The following is a 19887-nucleotide window of genomic DNA, read 5'->3' on the forward strand; positions in this document are numbered from 1 at the left end:
GGCATTGGTTTTATAGATTCCTCCACTTATATGGACTTCACTTAACCCATTACCAATTAATGTGAGACTCATCAGATTTAAATATTCCAATAGTGTTGAATCTGCATCTAGTCAATCAGTTGAGCCAGCATACATTGGCTCTCTCTACTAATATTTTTTGTATGCGTAGTTCATTGACTGCAATTTGTATATCAGATATGTTGTCCTTCATATTGAACAAAAAATTTTAATCACTGGAAGGTAGTAGCTGACTAGCAACTTCAAGTCTCCTACCATTAGGAGTATAAGAAGTATGAGCATTCAAGGATTTTCGGAAGGAAGAGAAATGCTTCCCACTACAAAATTTATATAATGGGAAAAAATATTTTCTTTTATTGACTGAAATAACAAAAACGGAAACAACATCCAAGGATTTTTATTTTTTTTCACAAGGAGAAATCCTATGTTACATATATGAATTTGATATGACATTCAAACAGCAATAACACAAAAACGGACAAGTGGTTCATACAGTTCTCCTTTCAAAGTATGAGTACGACTTAAAGTAATCTACTTTGAAGCAACAAGACTTTCATAGCGAGCTTTGAAGAAGGCAAAGAGTAGTTCTCTGGGAGGCAGGGATTCCTTAACAACAGGGTCGTTGATAAATTCTTGGCTCCATCTGTAGAGCTTGGGAAATTTCTCATTGGTGAACAATTGCAGCCCTGATACTTCTTGAACAACAGGGATCCAAAAGGCTATGAAAACAGCAGTAATATCCACCAAGCCAAATTTCTCACCAGCAAAGAACTTGTCCTTGAGCTCATCCTCAAGAAACTGCAGAGCCTCAGATGATTCTTCAACACCCTTCTCACGCTCTTTCTCATCAAGGGTGAAAGCAGCTTTGAATGCAGCAGCCAAGCACTGATTTCACAAATTAAAGTGCTTATTAGTAATTATGTTAGAGATTCAACTGTATGGTATCTGCTTTTATGGTCATCCGTACGATAAGTATCACTCAATTACAAGCTATTTATCTAGAGATTCAACTACCAACTGTCAGATTTGCATATTACAGAATTCTTATGTTAAAAAAAATATCTGCCAAAGCCCGATAAGATTCCATATAATTCATAGATCACAATAATAATATAACGTATAGTTTATAAATGAAATTGATTAATCATTGATATGATTTTGAACATATGTTTACAAGAGGTATAATTTATGGAATGAAATGGATTCAAACTTTTTCAGGTTTGATACTTTACTATTGAGATTTGAGTTCTCAAACTTATTCTGAGATTTCATCTTTACAAGAAAATAGAAGAATGAAGTTATACCTTGTCATCTATGAACTTAGACCAGAAACGAGTCAACGCTCTTTGGTAAGGTTCAGCAGGCAAGATGGGGTTGTCTTTCCATGTCTCATCAATGTACTCAAGAATCACAAGGGACTCTGATATGGGCTTCTCATTGTGAACAAGCACAGGAACCTTCTTGTAAACTGGGTTGTATTTGAGGAGCACATCACTCTTGTTATCAAACTTTTCTTCCAGATATTTGTATTCAATTCCCTTCAAATTGAGCGCAATCTGCACTCTGCACACAAATGGGCTTCCCACAATTCCCAAAAGCTTCACCTCTTCCTGATATGTAGCCATTGAGCTACTTCAATTTACTTGACTTCAACAAATATTTATGAAGTTACTGGTCTCTTGAGTGCTAAGGTTTTCTGGCTTTATAGAACCATGAAGCTAATTTAATATTTCTTTTTTTGGAAAGTACAGGAAAGTAATTTAATAATATTCAATTGTCAACTAGAATCATACGGTGCAGAAAAAGTTGAAAGAAAAAGGAAATTGAGAAGGTGGCATTGATATACATTAATGCATATTGGAAAAGGTCCAAAAGTGATGCAAGGGATTACATCGACAATATAATAATAATAGAATTGAAGACTGGAGTGGAGTCGACTTGAAAAACAAATAAATATATAATTGTTTACATGGGTTTACACGCGTCACATATCTACATTAATTGGAACATCGAACACGTATTAATTTTGTTTAGACTTTGGCTTGAATAACGAAATATTAAAAAGTATAATTATCCGTAGTTCCTTATACTCATTTTGAGGATTGATTGTTTTATCATATCAATGATTTCTTTTTTTATTCTTGGGTGCGAGAATACATTCATTATATCGCCACATTATTCATATTCAAATCTATGATAATGTTTTTTTTATCTTTTTATTTAAATATTTTATTGTAAACCTACAATGAAACAAGCATGAATCCATCATGCTAAAGCATAGAGAGTACGTATACAATATTTTTAAAGGAAACTAATCAATTTTATTCCAGTAAAGCTTTCAATTATTAAGTTGAAAATATTGGATTTGCAGCTCATGATGAACCTGACCCAATTGGTAGGTGTTGTAATCTCTTATTTAAAAGAAATGCTTAGTTGTTGTTCCATGTAACACTCTGTGTATACCCGATTTGTTATCATATCATCGTATTAAGCAGCGGTTAATTAAAATACGAAACTAACTTTTTCTTTTCAATTATGACGTCATTAATATTAACCAAGTTGATTACTTAATTTTTTTTCAAAATATTGACTGTATGCAAATTGCAATAAAAGTTGTATACACTGAATAACTTCATAATATAAATAAGTGCGTCTCTAGTCACGGAACTACAACACCTAGACCGGACAAATCCTGATAGTTTATACAACTCAAAGCTACAAGCATAATCTAACACCTCGTGTATACCCGGTTTGTTATCATGTCATCGTATTAAGCCACGCTTAATTAAAAATGCAGAATATCTTTTTCTTTTCAATTATAACGTCATTATCAATTACCAAGTTGATTACTTAACTCACTTTCAAAATATTGTCTGTATGTAATTGCAATAAACAACTATCTACACTAAATAACCTCAATATATAAATAAAGGTGAGTATCTAAGTCACAGATCTACAACACGTAGTCCGGACATAATCTTGATACATTAATACAACTCGAACTCAAAATAAGACATAGTCAATCAATGTGGCATGGACAACCCTCATGCTCACCAAATAAGGCAACAAGCCCAACATAGTCTCAAGAATAGCAACATAATCCTAAAGATAGCAGAAAACATGCCAGCATCCAATCATAACAATAAAAGCAGCAATGCCCGACTCAGCTCCGGCCTCCTGCCGCCCGAGGTCTCAACCCCCGAGTTACCTGAACCTGAAATATGTGTCCTATACGTGGGGTGAGATCTCTAAACAAAAATCTCAATAAAACAAGGGGTCCTCAAGGATTTGTCCACCCCAAGCTCACTTACATGTGCAATATAAGTTCAAAAGCAGTAATATAATATAAGTTCCAAAATCAGTGCAATGCAACATATAATCATGTCATGTGTGTTAACTATTCTACTGGCCAGAGGAATGCAGTATGTACGTACGTCTACAACCCACAATAGTACACGCCCATGTCGTACCTGCCCACAGGATCATAATCCCGTCTAGGCGAAACATCACATACATATCATAGGCATTTGCACTTAACAACTCAAAGGCATTTGCACTTAACAGCTCAAAGGCATTTCAATAAATCAATACATGAAAACACATCATGCATATAAGCCATTCCCCCATGGGGTATGGTGGAACCAACAATGGCTAAACCGAGGACACAAAAGATTACCTCGCAAGCTAACTATCCAAATAGGAGTCCAACCAAGCTCAAGGTCCACAAACAGCACTTTCACAGTCTGTTCATACAAATAATCATATCAACACTCATAATCTATAAGCATATAACATAAAGACAACGCTTTCCTTTTAAGTTTCATGTCTTTAGGCTTCTCACAAAGTCATAAGCCCTTAATCACTTTGATTCTGACCTAGATTAATTATTACAGAAGTCCACACTAACCAATCATGGGTCCACAAACCCAAAATGCCATTCTGTATGAACAATACAGTTACTGTCTCGAAATTCCCAGAATATCCGGATATTTGTCGGGGACATATCCGGATATCCATATCCGGATATTTCCAACCCCATATCTGGATATCATATCCGGATATCAATATTCGGATATCATATCCGGATATTTCGCGACAGAATGCAGTTTCTGCATTTCGCGAGATATCACTCCCAAGGTTCAACTTTTAACCCATTAGGACGTCCAAGCATGCATTTTTATTCAATTTTATGTTCATGTTCAGGTTGGTTACTTATTTAACTCATTAACATGCCAAGACTCAACCTTTAAACAAAGAAAACTCATGATCAAGGTTAGGAACATACCCAAGGCTTCAAAACAAAAGCTAGAGGTGCTCTTGGAGCTCTCTAAGAAGCCTCAACAATCTGACTTTGCCAAGCCACGAAAATGGTGATCAAAGGTTGGTTCTTTCTCATCAAATATCACTCCTTGGAGCCCAAAATACCATGACAAAGGCTCCACCCTCACAACTCAGAAACACATCCCTTAAGTCTCACAAATTCTGAAACTAAACTCAGAAAGAAGTTCCCTACTCACACCCAAGGCAAGCCCTTACTCATACAAGGTGATTTGGTAGAGAAACAATGAAGAAAAATGGTTTCTTTGGAGGGGAAAGCTATGGAGAATGGTGAAGAAGGAGGCTGCACTCACAAGCTCAGAATTTCACGCAGGAGGCAATCAGAATAAACTAGGTCTTTGTGCCAAAGGTTATTTATAGCCTCAATAAGTCTAACCACACTGTATTAGCAATAATAGCTACGCTTAGAATTTTTATTCCCAAACTTAGGAATTTGAACCTACTCATTTTTCTAAGATTTGTCATATTTTTATTTTATTTTTCGCAGCACCTTTTTGGTACGGCTTTTACAAAGCCAGTATCAGTTCTAGCACCAGTTCTCATTATTTCGACTTGAAACTTGTTATGCTAGTCTTATATATTATTCTAGTGATATATACATACTTTTCATAATTTTTTGGGATACTTCATCGGTACGCATATATACCGTGGAGCAAAACCGTATCTACACTTTTCGTCAGAAAAGAGACTTTCAGCATTCTTAATCACTTACCATAATTATTTAAGACTTCTCATAATTATTAGAGTCAATTATGGAATAATCTCATTAATCACATAATTAATTAATTAATTAATTTCCTAAATTAACGGTGCAGGTTCTTACACATAACTAACATCAATGTGGCATGGACAACCCCCATGCTCACCAAATAAGGCAACAAAACCCAATAGAGTCTTAAATCATATGACAATATAAAGACAATAAAACATAAATTGGCATCCAAGAAGATCAGCATAAACATGCATAAACAGTCAACTAAGTTCCAGCCTCCTGCCGCTCGAGGTCTCAACCCTCGAGGTACCTGAACCTGAAAATGTGCCCCAAACGTGGGGTGAGATCACTAAAAAGAAATCTCAGCAAGACAATAAATCTCACTTACAAGTATAATATAAGTTCAAAACAGTAATTTCAATGCATGTTCATGTTAAGGCATTTAAATCATAACAGTATAATCTCTTGTTCAACGAGCTAAATACTACAACTCATTATTCATGTGATGTATGTAAGTGTGGTTCGACTGGTAAGGGAACATGATAGGGTTTATACACATCTGTTACCTACCAACATGAGGGATACTGCCTCATGCCTTGCACACCAGGGTTGCTGCCTGATCGTACAAGTACTAACATCACATTCATACATTACATCAACAACTATATCAACATGTTTCAGGCATATATCAATGCATATATCATTTTTATAAAAGCATACATGCATATAAATCACCCTCCCATGGAGGTCGGTGGAACAAGCAACAGATCAATCCGAGGACCAGAAGCTTACCTCTTAAGCAATCAATCCAATCAAAGAGTTCACACCGGCCCAAAGTCACCAAACAACACTCTCACAGTCTGTTTATAGCAGAAACAATCATTATTATTTGTAGCCCAAGGTTTCACAAGGTGTTTAAGGCTTTCCAACTTGTTTTATGTGATTTTAGGCTAATTTGGCAAAAGTATTCGAATACTCCCCGATAAGTATTCGAATACTTTTGTTCCCATAAAAGTATCCCAATACTTTCACTAAAGTATTCAAATACCACCAAGTATCCTAATACTTTCACTAAGGTATTCAAATACCACCAAGTATCCTAATACTTTTACTAAGGTATTCGAATACCAGCAAGTATCCCAATACTTTTACTAAAGCATTCGAAAATGCCATTTCCAGAAAAGTATCCCAATACTTTCACTAAAGTATTCGAATACCACTAAGTATCCCAAAACTTTCACTAAGGTATTCGAATACCACCAAGTATTCCAATACTTTTACTAAGGTATTTGAATACCAGCAAGTATCCCAATACTTTTACTAAAGTATTCGAATATTGCCATTCTCAGAAAAGTATCCCAATACTTCACGAAAAGTATTCGAATACTTTTCAGACAGAATGCAGAAACTCGTGTAGTTTCTGCATAAACTCGATTTTAAAGGTCCTCCAATGGTTCTAAGTCCAATTTCTCCACAAACAGAAGTTTATTACTGTATTTTAAACATAGATTATCAGTCCTTAACTCAAATGATCAAAGTTTCCCTATTTAATGGATTAATCAAGCTAAAATCATGAAAATACAAGGGAGGTGATCATGGTTTACCTCCAAGGCTCAAAACTCAGAAAATGGGACACACTAGGAGCTTCCAACACAGTCCCACAACACTGACTTCACAAGGCCACAAATTTGCCTTGCAAGCTAGGTCCTTTTCCTCCAAAGGTAGCTTCTTGGAGCACCAAGTGCTAAGAAGATGACTTCCTCACCCCTAACCAAAGAACTCAGCCCTCAACTCACCCCAAACAGCAACAAGTACGCAGAAATGGAAGGCCTTTCTCCCTCACTATGCTAGCTCACACCTAGCTATGGTGTTTCGGTAAAGAAACTACGAAGAAAGGTGGTCACTTTGGTGGAGTTTCATGTAGAAAAAGGCTATGGAGTGTGTGGAGAGGGTGGCAGCCAAATGCACCAAAAATTCCTACGAAGTAATATCAAAATCTGACATAGGTTATTGTGCAAGTGACTATTTATAGTCCATTTAAGTTTAATCTCACTGTATTAGCACTAATAGCTCCGCTTATCATTTTAATCCAAAACTTGGGATTCTGAACCTAGCCATTTTTCTAGGAATTATCATATTCTTATTTTATTTTTCGCAACACTTTGCCCGTACGCGCTTTTACGTAGCCTGTATCAGTTCTGACGTCAGTTCTCATTATTTTGACTTCAAACTTGTTATGCTAGTCCTAGATATTATTCTAGTGATATATACGTACTTTTCGTAATTTTTTGGGATACTTCATCGGTACGCATTTATACCGTGGAGCAGAACCGGTATCTGCACTTTTCGTCAGAAAAGTGACTTTCAACATTAACAATCACTTACTATAATTATTTAAATCTTCTCATAATTATTAGGGTCAATTATGAAATTATCTCATTAATCTCATAATTAATTAATTAAATTCCTAAATTAACGGTGCGGGTTCTTACATTTAATGATTAAAATTAATGCGAAGATAAAAGTGTCATGAATAATAAAAGACATTCACTAGTTATAAAATTTATTGAAGCAGGGAAATTTGAATATTTTACCATAAAAATAACGATCTAATAATGACTATCGTGAGGCACTACTACTCTTTTCAAATTGGGATATAATATCTATCTATCAAAATAATGGTTGGCTGCGCACGCGAGTAACTTCTCTTGGCATGTCCAGATGCTGGATGATCCTCCGCCTGGTTGTTTACATCGCCTGCTGAGTGACCAAATTGGAATTCATTGGCCTAGGCTTGTACCTAGTGTGACCTAGTCTTCTGTTTTGTCCTTTACTTTCCTATTGTATAAAAAAAAAAGACTAGTGTATAAATTAACATGTAAAATACCATTCTAGCCCTAATACTTCACTGTTTTACTCTTAAGCTTCCAAAGAATATATCAGGGGCTTTTCAACCATTTTGCCTCTTTTTTACCATAAAATTTACCAAAATATCCTCATTTTCAAATTATTTAAAAATTTAACACCAATCTATCCTTGTTTGAACGGTGGAAAGATGTAATTTAATATAATCGATTACATCATCATAAAATTATGGTAAAACTTCAGAAGATAGAAATTTTTGGCTCGGGAGTTTGAATTAGGTGATTTTTTTTATTTCACATAACTTTTTGATATCTACGCATTGAAAAATTCCCGAAGCAGAGATACCAACGAAGGCGGTGATATGCCTCCAGCATATAATATTTTTAAGACTTATTAGAGCAAGGATTTAATCTACTTTGAAGTAAAAGGAGCTCATATTCGTAATAAAGTATATAAACCATGCTCAGACCTACTCACACTTAAAATCTTTTATTTTGTAGGAATTTTACAGTGAAAAAGAGATCAAATCACAAGAGCAAGTTGAAGTAAATTTCAATCCTCTCGCGCCAAGAGTATCAGGTTGGCATTGATGGCGCTAGAACAACCTTAAGCCCTTGTTTCACCACTCCATTAGCGTGGGTGCCACGGTAGACGTGCTAGCTTTGAACGAATCGTTCGCACTAGTCGCACGGAGCACACACTTTTAACGCCAGAGCCACGATTTAGTGTGATTTTCACCGCGCTAGTAGCATGGGAGTGGCGCTACTAGCGCCAAATACACATGGCTCACTTAAAGAGGAGAAATTTCATTGGAAAGAGGACTGATGGGAAAGATTTTATGGAGATTTTCTACACCATATAAAAAGGGAATTAAAACCCTTATTCGAGGACCTTTTGGCGGAAGAGTTTTTAGAGCAAGAGAGAGCGTTATTGGGACATTTCCAATGGAGATCAAGAATTCAGAGAGTATAAGCTTGAAGGAGATTGATTAACATTAATTTCTTTTCTTCTTCGTCTTCATGATGCCTTATAATTTCTTTTCAGTTTTTGTTTTGTTTCAGCCAACTATGTCTGGCTAGTTTTCTTTTTGTCCTTAGGATTATGGATCCGTTGTGAATTCTTATTTTATTTTGAATTAATTCTTTAATAAATTATCTCATATTGCTTGTGTTTTATTTGGAGTAATTTTCTATATCCTTGTAGGAATTGATCACTCTTATATGGATTTGAGGGTTAGGATTCACAATAGGTATATTGGAATTTTAATCCTGACAAGGGTAAAACACCAATTCTTGTATGATCTAGACATAGGCTTGCTTGAATTGAAAACTTTTATAATTCATTATACTTAATGCTTATTATGAGAGGAATCACTAAGACATTAGGATTTCAATTAGGTTAAAGGGTTAAAGTCACTAAGATATTAGGATTTAACAAAATATTTTTAGAAGATGAATTGTTTGAAATAACTGAGGTAATTATTATTGAAATTAATTTAAACTACTTAAGGAGCATCAGAGATGAAGTATATCCTAACTGCAACTTTAGTTATTAATCTTAAATCTATTCAATTCTCTGCGTTCTTAATCTGAATTTATTTCCATTGCAATTGTTTCAATTATTTTTTATTTTATTTCAAAATTATTATCCTCTACACTTATTGATCTGTCCAAATTAGAGGGATAGTGAGAATAGTACTAGGTACAATTAATTCTCGTGGAACAATAATTCTACTCATATTTTATTACTCGAGACGATCAATATACTTCCCGTGATCGCAACAAGCAGTGGCTTACTTGGCGAGAAGAGAAAGCCAACGGGGGTAGGTGTCCAGGGGAGCTGTAACGAATATGGTTTGCCAGAGGAAAAAATACAATAAGGTAGAGGCCTACACTAGTATCAGGCCTCCTCGGTCCCAAAGGTGCTGCCCCCACACCTAGTTGGGGCAGCTACCCCGAACCCCGCCCCTATTGGCTTTCTTTGCCCCTCGCCAAGTAAGCCATTGCTCCCGTTGGCTTTCTCTGGTTTGGGATTTTTTTAGTACGTATATCTCAAAAAGTTATGTAGAATAAGAAAAAGATCACTTGATTCGAAGTCCCGAGCCAAAAAATTTGATCTTCCAAAGTTTTAACCTTATTTTTGGGTTATGTAATTGATTACATCATCAGTAACGTTCAAGTAAAGGCATACTGATGTATAGTTTTGGGATGAAGATAAAGTGAAATTTTTAATTTAATTAGGGGCAAAATGATCAATCACCCATATTTTAGGATCCAAAAAAAATAAAGACTAAATATCTTTTTTTCAGCAAATTTTACTATGTCCGCTTTAGTCCCTAATAAATAAAAAGGCTATTCGTGGTCCCTAAGAAATTCACAATTGACCCATTTAGTTGAAATCGTGATCCCTCACAAATTCAAAAAAGATCCATATTAGTCTCTCAAAAGAACTAAAATGAATCCATTTTGGATTTCTTAAGTATCACAAATAGTTTTTTTATTTGCTAAGGACTAAAGCGGATATTAAAAAATTTGCTGAGGACCGAAAATAGTATTTACTCAAAAATAAAAAGATAGATAACCAAATATGCATAGTTTTTTTGTGCTGTTTTCACATTTAAAAAAATGAATCAATCGTATCATTCTAGGCTGTCAAATGCTTTTTATGACCCACTCTGTGCTTTATCATTATCGTATTCAATCTAAGCGTTACACCTAAAAGCATCAATGCAAAGAGCCGACAAAGCGTAGTGACAAATAAAGCACTACGCTTTATTTGTAAAGCGTAGTGCTTTACAAATAATGATAAAGCACAAAAAAAAAAAAAAAAAAAAAAAAACACTAACGTAATAAACTAGAAGCAAACATAATAAGATGAAGACAAGTTGCAAATAACATAGTAAACTAATAAACTAGTAGCAAAAAACAAATAGCAGTAACATAATAAACTAATAAACTAGAAGCAAGTATAATGACGTGAAGACCAAGTAGCAAATAACATAATAAACTAATAAACTAATGACAACAGACAAGTAGCACTAACAGGCTTTTTTACCCTTATAACCCTTTATTATTAATTAATTACCGATTTGACCTTGATTATAAACTATTTCAAAAATTTAACCCCCTCAAAAAACATAACACCAATCTGCCCCTGTTTGACCGTTGACCACCAAGCCTACCCGGGTACACCCCTCTGTACCCGGGTATTTTTTGAAAATTTTTGTCTACCCGGGTAGGGAGGCGTGTACCCGGGTATTGTTCTTCGCACCTGAGAAATTGCTTGAATTATTTACCCGGGTAGAGAGGGGTGTACCCGGGTAAATCTTCAACCACCCGGTATGATTACTCTTTGGATCTCCCATGCTCTTCTTCTCCAAGCTTTGAATATGGAGGCATCACGTGCTCTGCCTCTGCAACTTTTTTGGGTCTGTAAAGCACACAAATATTTTTCAATGATTATTTCAGAAAGAGAATTCTCAGTTAACAGTATAAATCCACAACCACAAACCTTGTCTCATGCATGTCTTCCCTGAACGTGATAATTCGTCATTTACCAGTAAAATGAAAAGCTGCATGCTCACACTAAATTTCTGTACCATGAACCCTGTCTTTATTTTCTTTCCGTCTCACTCTCCCCAATAGACCCGGTACCACATTTATATATAGGAGCGCGATTTTGACGTACATAAAAGTAGACCCCATCATAATCGATACGAACAGGGACCGCTTTGATGAGCAGTAAAGTGTTGATGTATGGAAATTCCAAATCCATTCTCAAAGCTAAAAGCTCTTCAAATTGGTTAGGCATGCTTAACTTGATAATACTGATCTATCTCATTAGCTGTAAAAAAGAGAGAAAAAATACCAAATGGGTGGTCGAAGATTTACCCGGGTACACCCCTCTCTACCCGGGTAAATAATTCAAGTAATTTCTCAGGTACGAAGAACAATACCCGGGTACACGCCTCCCTACCCGGGTAGACAAAAATTTTCAAAAAATACCCGGGTACAGAGGGGTGTACCCGGGTAGGCTTGGTGGTCAACGGTCAAACAGGGGCAGATTGGTGTTATGTTTTCTGAGGGGGTTAAATTTTTGAAATAGTTTATAATCAAGGTCAAATCGGTAATTAATTAATAATAAAGGGTTATAAGGGTCAAAAAGCCAGCACTAACATGATAAACTAAAAGCAAATAATATATAATTGTTTTTCTAACCAATGGCACACTTGCAACAAAATTTTAGGGGATGTTTGATAGGTGAAATTTTTTAAGAATACTAAGAAATTGATAGATGAGATTCACAAATGATTATATTTAGTATGAAGTAGGGAAAATTTGCCTAAAAAAAAAGTTTGATTGAAAATTTTTTATAGTATAAAAATGAAGAAAAATATCCATTTGAAAATACCAACTTGATGGCAGTTTTTTGATGTTCACAGACACTCAAACTTATAGTCAATTTTACATCAATTTTTTTTTTATAATATTTCAGTAACTTTTCCAAAAAAATTACTTTCCCACTTTTTCTATCATTTTTTTGGTAATTATATTTTGATAGTAAATTTTTTTCCTCTCTATCAAATATCCTTAAAAAATCTTGCAAATCATCTTTCCTTGTAAAAGCTCTTATGTTTAGGTTGAAGAGTCACGTCATATGACTATTCTAATGTCTACTACACTCAGCCACAAGTAAAAGAGAGGAGGGGAGTACAGCCAAAAGCTAACAAGCACGGACTCGTGCATTTTTCAAAATTTTGCGTTGGGACACGTGTTCGAACGTGTCGTCCGACATGCGATTAACAATTAGGGACACGCAGTTAATTCTTTGACACATTTTGACACGTTTTTTTGACACACGATCAACTATTTTCGACCCGCGATCAATGTTAGGACACGCTCGGATACGTTTTTTTTTTTTTTTTGTAAATCTTAATTTTATTTTGTTAACTAAATATAAATATAAAATAAATAATTTATAAATTAATTTTTTTCTGTTATGAAATTTGACATGAAAAATTAATAAAGTGCGAAAAATTATTTATATTTATATTTATGTTATGAAATTTAAATATTTGATTAGTTATATGACTAATTATGGACTCTTATATGTATTAAATATAAATTATATTATATATATTAAAATTTTTAAATTTTATTTAATATCAAAACGTGTCCAACGTGTCGAAATATGACATTTTTTAAAATTAACGTGTCGGCGTATTGTGTCGTGTCGTATCCCGTATCTGTGTCCGTGTCCGTGCATCATAGGCCAAAAGTATGCGGACAAATGTTTTGACAGAAAAGAAAAAGGGGTTTTGCATTTATCATTTCACATTACACAAAATTTTTTTCCTACACACACAATATTTTGTGGGGTCCACACATTTTAAAGGAAAAAAAAATTATGGCACGCAAAACAAATCTCTATAACATTACACAATTACTTTTCCTACAACATAACTCTTATAAAAGGCAAAGTAAAAAGCACTTTCACAAAAAGCTTGTTACAGAGAAATCAACACTACCGTTTACCATTTACTTGATATTTTGTAATAAGATATCCTTATATTTTTTTATAATTTTATTTAAGAAAAAGATTTATTTACAATTTTTTTTTACAAACTTACAAAATATATTATATCTCACCGCTAATACTCTACTCAAAAATATATTACCAGTATGAGATAATGTAATTTATAAATAAAAAAATTTAAATCCAAAAAACTTCCCTCTTTTAGCTTGGATATATCTACATTTATTGCACCGGAAATTTTCTTCGTGATTAGCTGAATGGTCCTTGTCATCACTACCTTTTTTTTTTTTTTTTGGAGTTACCCAACTCTAATTTTCTCTTTGAGACGAGTTGGCTCCCTCCGATATCCCCACGAGCTTCGACTCTTCGAGCCGGCTATGAGACCTTGTCATCAGTACTTGTTTACAGAGCATCCGACATTTTGGATCTTTTTAATGAACTTTTGGTTATGATAAAATAAATATATTCAAGTAAATATCATATGAGGAAAGTAAAATAAAATTTAAAAATAACTTCTAATTTTTAAATAAAAATAATGCTAATAGAATTACACTAATTTTTAAGAATTATCAATAATGAATTCAGAATTAAATTCTAAAATTAAGATAGCAAAATATAACGGACAATGAATAATATTAGCGAATTAAAATTTGCCATAAGAAATTGGATTGTTCTTGTGCGAATTTGGAGTAAGCTGAATAAGGAGGTCTCGTTGGTTGAGAAATACAGATTTGTCTGTTATGTTAAATAATTTTGTGCCTCATTTGCGTAAGCTGAATAAGGAGGTCTATGGTTTCATTCAGGAGAGAAAGGAATCGCTGTTATCTGAGATAACGCTTGTTCAGCAGCAACGCCTTTCTTGTGATTCTAGTGATTTGGAGGCTTTGGAGCTTAAGTTTCAAGGGCTGCTTAATTTGACTCTTAAACAAGAGGAGCGTTTATGGTTCCAAATATCCAGGCGTAAATAGATTACCGAAGGTGATTATAACACTAAATTTTATCATATGCAAACAGTGAGCAGAAGATGCCGTAACAAGGTTATGAAGTTTAAAAATGAAGTTGGGGAGTGGATTAATGATGTTTCTTTATTGAGGGATCATGTTTGTTCCTTTTCCTATAATTTATCTATGGAGGAATATGAGAATAGACGTTGGTTGTCTTCGAATAATCTATGGCTGTGTATCCCTGCGGCTGATGTCCTACTAATTTGGAGGATATTAGGGTGAATAATCTTTTTAGGATGAGTGCGTATAAGGCTATTGGAAGGGATGGCTTTTTTGCTATTTTCTTCCAAAAAAATTGGCTGCTTATTAAAGACCAGCTTTTTAATTGCATCTTTGATGTTTGGAGGAATCCGGAGCATTTTAAATTTATCAACTCTACGCTACTAGTTCTTATTTCCAAAGTGAATGTTCCTTCTCTGATCAGTCAATTCATGCCTATTTCTTTATGCTCGGTTGTGTAAAAAAATATAGGCAAAATAATTATCTCTCAGCTCCAATTGATTATGAAGCGATTAATTTCTCCGTTCGAAGCTAGTTTTGTGCCTGAGAGACATATTCATGATAATATTATTATGCCCTGGAATTAATTCATAGGATGCATAAAATGAAGTCAAGACGCTGCTTTTTCACAATTAAAGTTGTTTTATGAAAAACATATGACCATCTGAGTTGCGATTTTTTTAAGAGTGTGTTCGAAGAGATGAAGATACCGGAGGAGTTGCATACTATTATCATGGAGGTTGTTACCTCTTCTTTTATTAATATCTTGGGGAATGATGGGCTTACTCGTAATTTCATCCCTATTAGGGGCCTTCACAAGGTGATCTTTTGTCTCCATATCTTTTTGTGCTTGCAATGGAGAAGCTTACACATATTAATTTAACAATAGTTAAGGAGTAGTTGTTGAAGCCTATTGTTGCGGGTAACAATGGACCTGGTGTCTCCCATTTCTTATTTGCAGATGATCTGCTCCTTTTTGCGGAAGCCTTTATAGAGCAATTAGAGGTAGTGCTTAAATGTATTTCTTTGTTTGAAGAAATTTCTGGCCTAAAACTTAGTGTATCTAAAACCTCTATTTATTTCTCTGAAAATACTCCGGAGCAACTTGCTGATCTTTTGTCAGTTAGATGTGGTTTTAAGAGAACAAAAAATATTGGGAGATATCTCGGAGGTTGGATGATTCACGGTTGTGCTACTAAGCAACATTATATTCATATCTTTTAAAAATTATCCTCCGGTTAGGTAGTTGGCAACGACTTTCTCTTTCTCAAGCTGAGCATATAAATTTGGTTAAATCTATTTTTTCTTCGATTCCTTATTTTCACATGCAACGTGGTATGTAATGTAACGCCCGACAACTTACAAGGATCGATGATTGTCCCCACAAACTAACATGGGACTTCCCAGGAGGTCACTCATCCCAGAATTGCTCCAAGTCAAGCACGCTTAACTAAGAAGTTCTTCTGTTCCAGGCTACTGAAAAGTAGATGTATCTTGTTAGTATAGGTAGTACTAATTAATTCTTATAAGTTATCCCCAACTGTACCATCTCATACCAGCACAGTCTCTAGAATCCCTCTCTTCTGGGTGTTGATTAGATTCATTCTGGGTGCAAGATTTGACATGAGCCGCTTATTGTCCGCACCTCTTCTTGCACTGGCGATCACTCCCAGCCCTTGGCAGCCTTTGGGATGTTACATGTTACCTGTTGGAGTTTGTAAGGAGATTGAGAAACTTATTTGGAATTTTATCTAAGGAGACATGCATAATCAAAAAATTGCTCACATTTTAAGATGGGATATTAATGAATATAAGGATGGTAATGAATGAAGTGTTCTTGGGTAAAATGTTATGGAGGCTCTGCTGTGAGGAGGATTCATTGTGAGGAAGAATCTTGCATGCTTTATATGGTAGTAGTAGTTCTATTTCTTTTACTGCTTCTGCTGGTTGTTCTCGGTTATGGTCTCATTTATGTCATGTTTGGGCCAAGGTTCAATTTCATGAATATTGACAAGTTGGAGATGGTAATACAATTTCATTTTGGAATGACAATTGGTTATTTCATGACGTGAAACTTGAAGATTTAGCTTTGAATCTTCCTCTTTCTGGAAAATCGAAATGTCTTACTGATTATGTTTCATATTCTGGCAGGTGACAGTGTGAGTTGCTTACAACTTGGCTCCCTATTAATGTTATTCATCATATCCGTAGTGTATTTCCCCCTTCAATTAATGATCCCCCAGACAGAGAGTTGTGGTCCTTGGGTTCAGATGACTCAATTTTGGTCAAGGGGATATAGACTTTGCTTAGTGAGTTGACACATAATGGTTGGAATGATGGTTGGGAGGCTTGGTGCTGGCGTAAGATTTGGAAGTGGCCTGGTCCCCATCGTATGATAATTTTGCTTAGCTCATGGGAGATTACCTACTAAATTATGAATTGCCTTGTGGTCTATTGGGAGAGTCTCTGTCTGATTTGTAAAAGTGAAGATGAGTCTATTATTCATGTTTTTCGGGACTGTGCAGTTGTTCGTGATTTATGGTGCAAATTTATTCCTCTGATGCACCAGGATGAATTCTTCATGGGAAATCTTGATTCTTGGTTGCATGATTTTTGGTTTACAAAAAACTTAGATATCCATAATTGGTCTTCTATTTTTCCTGTTTTTATTTTCAGATTTGGTGTTGGAGAAATGAGGTTGCTCATTCTCATTTGATAGCTCCTTCGCTGCCTCATTCTGCTGATGTCATTAAACGTACTCTTGCTGACGTATTGGGGTCTTTTTCCTCTTCTATTTCTCATCCAGTGGAGGCTTTGGTTCGTTGGGACTTTCCTTCATTTGGGTTTGTTAAACTTAAAACTGATGGTACGTGCTGCTAAGGAAGTTCCTGATGTTGTTGCTTGTGTTTGTTTAATTCGTAATTACCAAGGGAATTGAGTTCTTGGACATTCTGCTTGTATTGGTATTTGTAATGCATTTGCAGCTGAGTTACGAGGAGTTTGATATGGTTTTCATATTGCGTGGCACAAAGGTTGGTGTCGTCTAATCCTTGAAAGCGATTCTACTTCGGTGGTCGCTTTGCTCACTAATCATGGTGGTGTAGCTCGTGAGTATCGTTTGTTGACTCGTTTACGGGCACTTTTGAATCATGATTGGCAGGTCTTGGTTACACATGCTTTTATAGAAGCCAACAGTTGTGCTGATTGTTTAGTTAATCTCCCTATTCTGAATTCTTCTTTGCCAGATGAGTCTATCTTTGTGGTTCTTCTTACCCCATTAAGATTGTTGCTTCAGACAGATGCTATTGGCGTTTGTCATCCTAGAAAAGGAATGGGATAGTTTTATTTCTTTTTTGTTTTTATGCTTTTGTTGGTTTTTATTTTCTTTATTTTGTATTTTGCTGTTTTGATTTTTCAATTTATTGTATAAAAAATAATAATAATTTTCCTTGGGAACTACCTATTGAAACTAACCAAATATACTGGTAATCTTCTTACATTGAGCTAAGCCATAATTAACATTAGTACTAAATAATTGTACAAGCCAGAAATAAGGAAACATCTTATTATTACTATATATTTTTTTAAGGATTTTTAAATACATAAGAGATGCGGACAAAATACGGTGTTAACTAGAGTACTGTTGTTTAGCAAGCTTAATTTATAAGCAATAATGGATAGTCTAACTGTTCAACGATGTCCATGTTACATATTCCATTTTGAAATGAAATTCACACAGAAGTACTTCATATAATTTTCCCTTGAAATTCTGAATCTCATTTTATATTAGACTATTTTGAAGCAGCAAGGCTTTCGGAGCGATCTTTGAAATACGCAAAAAGTTGGTCTTTAGGAGGCATATTTTCTTTGACAACTGGATGGCTATGAAAATCTTGGCTCCATTTGTAGAGCTTGGGAAATTTCTCAGCGGTGAACAATTGCAACCCTGCTACTTCTTGAACTATAGGGATGAAAACAGCAGCAATATCCACAAGGCCAAACTCATTTCCTCCAAAGAACTTGTTCTTGAGCTCATTCTCAAGAAACTTTAGAGCCTCAAATAATTCTTCAACAGCTTTCTCGCGCTCTTTCTCATCTACGGTAAAAGCAGCTTTCCATGCAGCTGCCACGCACTGATTTCACAAAATAAAGTACTTGTATATGATAGAAAATAATTAGGACAAACAAAAATTAGATTGAGTTAAAAGAAATAAAAAAATTTGTTGAAAGGAATTTCTTCTAAGCTTTACTTTTTTGGTACTTATTAAATTTCTGTCATGTTATATGGAATAATTTTATCTTATATAAACACAAAACTGTATGAGCTCATTTTATTTTTTATTTTCTCTTCTTTTCTCTTCTCTTGAACCCGCATGGGTCTTATATATTTCTATGTGTATATAAGAAATAATTTTATCTCTTACAATATGAGAAACAAAAAACCCTTAGTTATGCGGTAACTTTGGTTATGGTACTTTCCATATTATTTGTGGTTAGAATCCAACAATCATTTTTTTCTTCAATTAAAAAGTCTACCAAAATCCTTTAAGATTCCATAATATTTACAAATCATAACAATAATATAAGGTAGTTCTTAAATTATTCGATCAATCATATTAAGTGATTTCACATTTAGGTGTCATATAATGGGAGGAGTCAGTATAAAGCAGGAAAATAAAATTGTAGTTACCTTGTCATCTATGAACTTGGACCAAAAACGAGCCAAGGCTCTTTGGTAAGGTTCAGTAGGCAAGATGGAGTTGTGTTTCCATGTCTCATCGATGTACTCAACAATCACAAGGGACTCTGATATGGGCTTGTCATTATGAACAAACACAGGAACCTTCTTGTAAACTGGGTTGTATTTGAGGAGAAGATCACTCATGTTGTTCAACTTTTCTTCCACAAATTTGTATTCAACTCCCTTCAACTGAAGAGCAATTTGCGCCCTGCACACAAATGGGCTTCCCACAACTCCAAAAAGCTTTACCTCTTCCTGACTAGCAGCCATTGCAGCACTTCAATTCTCCACATAAACAACTAGCAAGTTACTTTTATATTTTGATAATTGAGTCTTTTGGTCCTCTAATACCTTTATAGAGTCCGAAAGATTAATTTAAAATTCATACAAAATATGAAAAATATAAATTGATAGAGAGAAAAAGTAAGATAAAAAACATGTTTAAATTATGAAAAATAAATATACATAATCATAGAGAAATCTAAAAAATATAAATCAAACGTAAAAAAATAATATTAGTAAAGAGATATGCATAAGAATAAGGTTGTAAATAGGCTAGGCTTTGGTTTAAATAGGTTAGGCCTGTGTAAAAAATATTGGGTATGATCTGACATATTAGCCCGTATAGGTCCCAAATTACAAGTTTGGTCTGACTTGTATTTAAAAAATAAAAG

At 34.7% G+C, this 19887-nt stretch overlaps 1 protein-coding gene across 1 annotated transcript; it reads right to left on the reverse strand.

Moving 5' to 3' along the window:
- Window positions 1-436: 436 nt before the first annotated feature.
- On the reverse strand, window positions 437-19530 carry LOC133313401 (probable glutathione S-transferase). Its single transcript, XM_061514768.1, has 5 exons — window positions 19163-19530; window positions 18307-18605; window positions 2036-2059; window positions 1323-1647; window positions 437-903 (listed from the first exon to the last, which is right to left on the reverse strand). The coding sequence occupies exons 1-5, from the start codon at window positions 19481-19483 to the stop codon at window positions 550-552; spliced, it is 1323 nt and encodes a 440-aa protein (XP_061370752.1). The 5' UTR covers window positions 19484-19530; the 3' UTR covers window positions 437-549.
- Window positions 19531-19887: the final 357 nt, after the last annotated feature.

This window comes from Gastrolobium bilobum, unplaced genomic scaffold (genome assembly GCF_033153095.1).
Source record: "Gastrolobium bilobum isolate Gb01-03AN ecotype WA unplaced genomic scaffold, APGP_CSIRO_Gbil_v1 utg4838, whole genome shotgun sequence".
NCBI classification, from domain to species: Eukaryota; Viridiplantae; Streptophyta; class Magnoliopsida; order Fabales; family Fabaceae; genus Gastrolobium; species Gastrolobium bilobum.